At 46.4% G+C, this 7,088-nt stretch overlaps 1 protein-coding gene across 1 annotated transcript; it reads left to right on the forward strand.

Annotated features, from left to right (window-relative positions):
* The first annotated feature begins 976 nt into the window (after positions 1 to 976).
* Positions 977 to 4,212, forward strand: LOC144161616 (uncharacterized). Its single transcript, XM_077692254.1, has 4 exons — positions 977 to 988; positions 1,428 to 1,577; positions 2,005 to 2,473; positions 3,944 to 4,212. Exons 1-3 carry the CDS (start codon positions 977 to 979, stop codon positions 2,401 to 2,403), a joined length of 561 nt encoding a protein of 186 aa, XP_077548380.1. The 3' UTR covers positions 2,404 to 2,473; positions 3,944 to 4,212.
* Positions 4,213 to 7,088: the final 2,876 nt, after the last annotated feature.

Below are 7,088 nucleotides of genomic sequence, written 5' to 3' on the forward strand. Positions count from 1 at the left end.
TGCCGTTGTTGAATGTAGCACTGTATTTTCTTTTTTATAAGATATTTTAACCTTTTGTGAAGCACATTTAAAGAATGGGACAAAACATGTCCTCACAGTTTTTTTAGAACCTACATAAAATAATAATGGAAAGCACAACGAAAGTATAATGGTTGAAAAAATTAGGAATTGTTTTAATAATTTATTCCAGCGGGGTTATTATAAAGAAAGAAAGAAGCAGTAATACTGCTGTTTCAAGAGCTATCCTGTAAACTTACCACGAGTGTCATTGAAGCAATTGTGTTTAATAACAACAAAATTTTGAAGCCCTTGATGCTCTATTGCCAGAAGGCGAGTATCCGCGGCCAATTCCGTCAGAGACACATGGAAAAGATGACGAGAACAAAAACCTACGTCAATTCTTGGTTCCCCGAGGTGCCGCTTTAATTACCCTTCAATTAAGGTTCACGAAAAACTATTTGGCATCGCTGTCTCGTCTAGTATTGTTATTGATTTATGACAACGGGGCGCCAGAGTGACGTGTTCCCAAGCCATAACTATACTAGTAGACGCTTGAATTCCCACAAAATCTGAATAAAAGTAGTCTGGGCGTACGCGGTAAAGGCCAGCGGTTTTGACGAAACGCAAAGCGAAAGCGATCGGCGAAGCTAAAGAAAGGAGACGCATACAGAAGGCTATGATTTCCGAGCCCGAGAGTGCGATTCAGTGGCGCGGCCGAGGTCTGCCAAGGCCGTCAGTCAAGTGGCACCCTTTTTGTGCTCGCGTGCCTGACCCTATAGGCCCCTCCGATCGGGAGTGAAACAGAAAGCACGAAGGGCAGCATTCCTCGCGAATAGCACCCGAGCCGGCTGGAAACTGGCCTTTTCGGAAACAACACAACGGGGCGTTCCGCGAAAACACGTTGTCCGCTCCACTCTATAAAAGCGCACTCCCTGCGGACAGTGATCAGTGCCCACCAGTACACGCCATTGCAAACATGATCGCTCAGGTAAGATGGTGGCTGCCTGGCCACGCAATCGCCGACCCGTCGAGCGAGGAGCCATTCGGTTCCTGCAGGGAACGCAAGTTCCGCCGGATTTGCGTGACGCAGCGGCCTATGCTGTTGGCTACTGGCGCGACATCTTTCGACCGCAGGGTCTTGAGGGGATTACCCACGCGGGGCCTCGCCGGTGGGTGGCCCCTCCGGACTCAGCTTAGCCGGAATACTGAATATTGCTATAATATTTCTCTCTTGAATATCCAGTTTGCGGAGAAAGAGAGGATAAGGATAAAAAGAGAAAGAGAGGATAGAGAGAAAAAGAAAGAAAAAGAGAGAAGCCTTCAACTTCAATTCTGAAGAGGCCAGCCCTGTTGGAGGCAGGGCTGGTTTCAGATGAGTAAAAAAGTCGTTGCGCAGAGCACTAGCCGAATTTTAAGCTGCTCAGTAGCCTCTGGAATTGTTGCGTATCCTGCCGACTGTGTATCTCTCTACGATTTTTCAGTTCACAGTGTTGCTGGCCCTAGCAGCCATAGTTTCCGCTGGAGGCTATGGCCACGGACATCATGGTGGTTCCAGCAAGACCTACAGAAAACAAAACGTTAGTTGTTTCTAATTATTACATTTTTCTAGCGATTACCGACGAAAACAGTGATATAGTCAGATAATTAAATAACATGTTCAGAGAGCTATGTGTTCGATTCCTGCGGGTACAATCACGGGAGCTTGAAACACGCATGGGAGCTTCAAACAAGGTGTATTGCGAATTTCTTTTCAATGGTCAAAGAATTAGTTAGCTAATTATTTACCATGTTGCGAGAAAACAATAATTTCTGGTTACAACATTTATTTCTTGCGTTGCTTGTTAATTTTTTAACGGGAGCGGCCAATAAGTAATCTTTGTACATGTTCCTTGATTTCTACTCCGTATGTCAATCCTTATATGCTCCTACGAATAAATGTTACAAGAATGTTCGGATACAACACAGCGGCTGATTGTTCCACGTGTTGTCTCTTCCCTGATGCAGGACCACGGCCACTACAGCTTCGGCTACGACATCGTTAATGGCTACGGCGCGGTGAACGGCCGCCACGAAACTGGATCTGCGTATGGTCCCGTGCACGGCTCCTATTACCTGGGTGACATAGACGGCCGACACCGGCAGGTGCACTACGTGGCGGACAAGCTCGGATTCCGGGCCGTTGTCAAGACCAACGAACCCGGCACTAAGAGCAGTCTGCCGGCGGCCGCGCCCTACCACTCGGCGCACGGAAAGAGCGTGCCTGCCTACGGACATGGTGGATACGGTGGATACGGCGGACATGGTGGATATGGAGGATACGGAGGATACGGAGGATATGGGGGATATGGGGGCTATGGACATGGCGGATATGGAGGTTATGGAGGCCACGGCTTCTACGGTTAGGTCATCAATGTTTCTTCACTAATACCTTCTTTGAACGTTGCCGTGAGCTGTCCCGTCTGCTTTCTGTGCCGTAAGTATTACTTTTTTCGCTGATTTCTTGCTGCATGTGCTGTTTGCAAATTACCTGTGGTACAGCAGCTCTAGACACGAAATTTGCTATCAAAGTTACTTAACTGTCAAGTTAATGGCGTACTCATACATGATCTCTTTCATTTCTGCTTTAAACGTCAGAAAATGTGTTTCGGGTAGTAGGCCCGAACAGTTAGTAAATGCCCTGAACTCATGCAATGCGCAGGGCCAAGTTGGCAGTCCCCTCCTTATCCAGCATAACATGTCCCCTTTTCTTGGGCTTTACCCGCAGCGTAGCTTAAGCTTTTGCACTTAGTAAGGCGCTGCTGTTGTGTGGTCATAGTTTCAGGCACTAAAGGATGAACAAAATTTGAGTAAGAAAAGAAACTTCATCAATGAAAACGAGCAAGCCTTCCCTGTAGCTTTATGAATACGTTTCACGCAAACAAAGTAAACTTGTTCTGGACAACTTCGCAGTGCCGTTTTCATTTGTGTTTGCTTAAATGTCATACCCGAAACCGAACAAGCCCGAATTTATTTTCTAGTGTAAAGCTAAACACCAAACATAATTAATGGAACATACTTTGACGTTTGTTTCCCTGGGAAATTTATAATCTGGAACATTTTCACACTTTAATGAACACGCGAATCGAAGGTTGCGCTCTAAACCTTGAATATTCTTCTGAAAACTGACGCAGTATTCGGCCAAACCCATTATGTACTGCTGAGATAAAAATCAGCCTTACGAACGATACCTTCTGACAGGCAGTACAGACAGAAATTCAAATAAATGCGTTCTTTATGCGCATAAAAAATGTCATAGTTATTTAAACCGTAGTGTTTGCTGTTATTTTGCAAACATGTAATACAAACGGTTATCTGTGCATCGAGGATTGCCACCACTGTCATTGTCGTCAGAAGTAATGATATGAAAATGGTAAGACCCGGGAAATCCAATGTATTTAATAGCTCGTGTCGAGTCTAAGATGAGCAAATGACACTGAGACACACTGTTCGGCATCCTGCCGCATTCTCCTTTGAAATGTCGACTACAAGGCGCTTGGTCCATTGTTAATTGTTAAAGTAGGGCAGAACAACGTGAAAAAAGAGGGAAAGAGCAAGTCACGTTGTGTCCCTTTTTTCTTTGCGACATCCGATCGCTTAAATGTGTACCAGAAGTAGGTAGCAGAAAGGACTCCGGGTAATATTGCACACACCCGAACGACATGCACCCGATCTCCTGCCCCTAGGGCTAAAGTCTGAGAGCTGACACGTATCTCGTTTCCCGCATATGCAGCACCCTTGCCAACAAGAAAAAAATTGCTCTTCACAACATTACGCCCACATTCGACTTCGCGCAAATAAAGTGTAAATTGGCTGGAACGGATACGAGACAAGGACCGTCTCAGCAAATCACTTAATATCATAATTAGCACTTGCATGACTGAATGCTCTGTTTTTTGTGTTTCAGCCTACCCCTTCAGCTTCCGCTTCCTTCATCGCTCCCTCACTCAATCTGTACTTTATGAAGCCAAAATATATATATTTCCTGGAATGAAGAAAACGCAGAAGACCTTCGCAGTGCTCGCCCATGCCAAGTTGACGACTAGGACTCCCGCCATCTCTTCTTCCTCTTCCCGCTGCACCCTTGCCTGTTCTCCTGTGACGTAATGGACTTGGAACGTTTCTGTCGGCGCTTGGTGTGTGAAACGTGTAAATATATGTACAATGAGCTCACAATCTCCGCTTCTTGTCTTTCTGTTCCTATTTTATTGCACAATACGCTAAGAACGAAAGTTTGTTCACCTGCGTTTTTTCCGCCATTGTTGAAAGACAGGGTGCTCATTCTGTGCTCTCAATAGCTGCCGAGGGAAAATCCACAACAATTCCCAATCCTGTAGCATGTTGCTAGGAAACAACGTCAACAGAAGCACCACCAGTAGTTTTCAACCACTCCATCCCCTGAGATGACGAGCCGTCCGCCAAGGAACGTCACCGATAGTGGTGACAAGCAACAAAGAACGTGCTTGCCATTCACACTAGACACGTGGCCTTCTAACACGATCATACGTTCTTGTAGCATCCAAGGAGTTTATGAGTACAGTATACTTGTTCGAGATAAGTGTGCCCGTAATTGTCTGAATTGGCCCACATGCTGTCAGAGACAAGTACTTGACGACGAGATATGCCGTATGAAATAACGATGCCTCAGGTAAGAAACATGCTAGTGCCTTTTAATAGAACTTCGCGGTCTTTACGGCAGTATCGAATACAATAAAGGCGCTGCTTGCGGACCTAAATCGAAAACCGAACACGCGGTCGCCGTGCACGCCGCGTGTGCATACATACACACATACATACATACATACACACATACACAAATACACACATACATACATACATACATACATACATACATGCATGCATGCATACATGCCTACATACACATACATACATACATACATACATACATACATACATACATACATACATACATACATACATACATACATACATACATACATACATACATACATACAAGATAGTGCAGATAAAGAGACGTTTTGAAATTATATATGCATTACCTAACATTTCCATTGGGAGCTGACCTAAGTTAGAATACTGTGGTGCATGTGTCTTGCAGAAATTCTTCCAAGCCTCACCACCAAAGCCAGCGATGATAACAAAGGCGTCTGTGTGTTCCCGAAATATGGATAGGTGTTCCGGACGATGAATTCCGTGATACTCCTCGAGGTACACACTCTGATCAAAGAAACAAAAAAAAAAACTCACGTGTCATAAAATGGCCCTGCTCTTATCCCTGATTATCAGTCACTCCGTTAGTTGACTAAAACCTAATGACGATCAATACATTGCTCAATAATTTCAACCGACATAATGCATATATGTAACGGTCAATTGTTTGTAAGAAAGCCAGTACATAATACTTGCGTCATTAAGAGAGCTGCATCTCATTTCGGTCAGCCAAGAGCCGAAATTGTGATATCTCGATAAAACACTGGTAGAGCTACGGTAGCCTGCGAGTCAAAGAGCGGTGCGTGAACACGCTCGTGCACACGGCAGTGCGGCTACTAGGCGATTGGCGACGGATAGCGGCGGTGCTGCTCACTTCCTGGTGGGCCCGCGTGGAAATAAACGCGCCGGCTGTGTTTGTATAACTTTCTGACTTGAAGGACCGGCGGGCGAGGCGGTCGTCCGAGGCGGCGCTCTGTCAACCGTTGCCGAGCGAACAAAAGCAGCAGTGGCAGCGCCGAGGTCCACGACGTTTATCGGCACATTTGCGCGGTTTCGTAGAAGGCGTCGGGCGCGAGACCGCAGCAGCTCTTGCTTTTCAGAGCGAGTCGTCGGATTTCCGGGACACTGGCCGCCGCGTGTTGCGCGTGCGCCTTCTCAAACGACGGCTACCCCGGGATAGAAGTGGGTGCCAACGAGACCCATAATTCAAGAGGCGTTCGCGCTTTGTTTCGCCGTTCAACCGGCCTGGTCACACGCAAGTGCCACGACTCGTCATGCGGAAAGAGACAACCGGCTCGCTTAGCACGCTTCCAGCGAGAACGCCGCGCGCCCGAAACGACGGGCTGTCTTTGCGCCCCGCGCGCGAGCGTCTACAGCCGGCAAAGGGGTGGAATCACTGCTTTCTTTCTTCTTTTTTTACTGATGAGCGGGTTCCGTTTATCACTGTCTCGGATAGCGCCGCCTAGTTCCGACTCTTTGTAGGGATAACATCGTTTGGACCGGCAATATTTACAGCTCACGCTCTCCGCGGTCTCTCCGAGGAAGAGTCACGCGCGCACTACGTTTTAGAGGAAGCTTCTGCTGAGGCCTGAGATCCTGCCGAGTGTAAGTGCTCGCATCGCAAATGCCTGAAAGGGTTAATGGGAAACGACAGGGCCTAACGCTACAGACGTCCACAAGACCCCCCTTTTTTTTTAATTCTGCCAAGAAGGCGAAGCGCGATAGGTGCAGCCGGCAGAGGTTGAGGTTGCAAGTTATTTATTGTGGACATACGGAATTAACTAAAGAAGTTCGCCCTACTTCAGTATTTCGCCGTAAATTTTTAACACAATCATGACAGAAAACACGCACTGAGTCTATAGACATCGAAGATTTAACTACTTTACGCTGCTCAAAGAAAGAAAACGAAGTTCTCAAGGTAGAAAATGCTGCTGTGTTTTCCGAGCCCGACAAACTGAAAGCACTTATGTCCTGGTGACCAGGCGAGCTTGCTTTGCCTATTTCATGCACAAGATTATCAAAATTAAAAGATTGCCTCGATCGCGACCTTCCGATTAACTACAAAAAGAAATTGGCGTTTGTCTAAACAAAATAAGGGAAGCTCACACTAACGCGTACGACTAGAAAGTAGCGAAGCTTTACGCAACCTTCACGACCATCCCAAAGGTTTAAGTCCATGATCGCAGCCAATTTGCTTCTTCTTCGCTGCCGCAACTATCTTTACTCCATAGTTGTTGCTATAAGTGTGAGCTTTTTTTTTTTTTTGAAGTAATAATCATTGGACATTACCTTTGAGGGGCCTTCGTTATGACGCGTCTTTCTCGTTCCGAGAAACTGTAACCCCGATTACGGCGAACGCT

Source organism: Haemaphysalis longicornis, unplaced genomic scaffold (genome assembly GCF_048455015.1).
Source record: "Haemaphysalis longicornis isolate Haplotype H1 unplaced genomic scaffold, Haemaphysalis longicornis Haplotype H1 scaffold_1, whole genome shotgun sequence".
In the NCBI taxonomy this organism is placed as follows: Eukaryota; Metazoa; Arthropoda; class Arachnida; order Ixodida; family Ixodidae; genus Haemaphysalis; species Haemaphysalis longicornis.

Bases quoted from the DNA above. Each gene is read 5' to 3' on its own strand.
- LOC144161616 (XM_077692254.1), top strand. The intron at 1,578-2,004 runs GTTAGTTGTTTC...TCCCTGATGCAG, and splicing joins AGACCTACAGAAAACAAAAC to GACCACGGCCACTACAGCTT.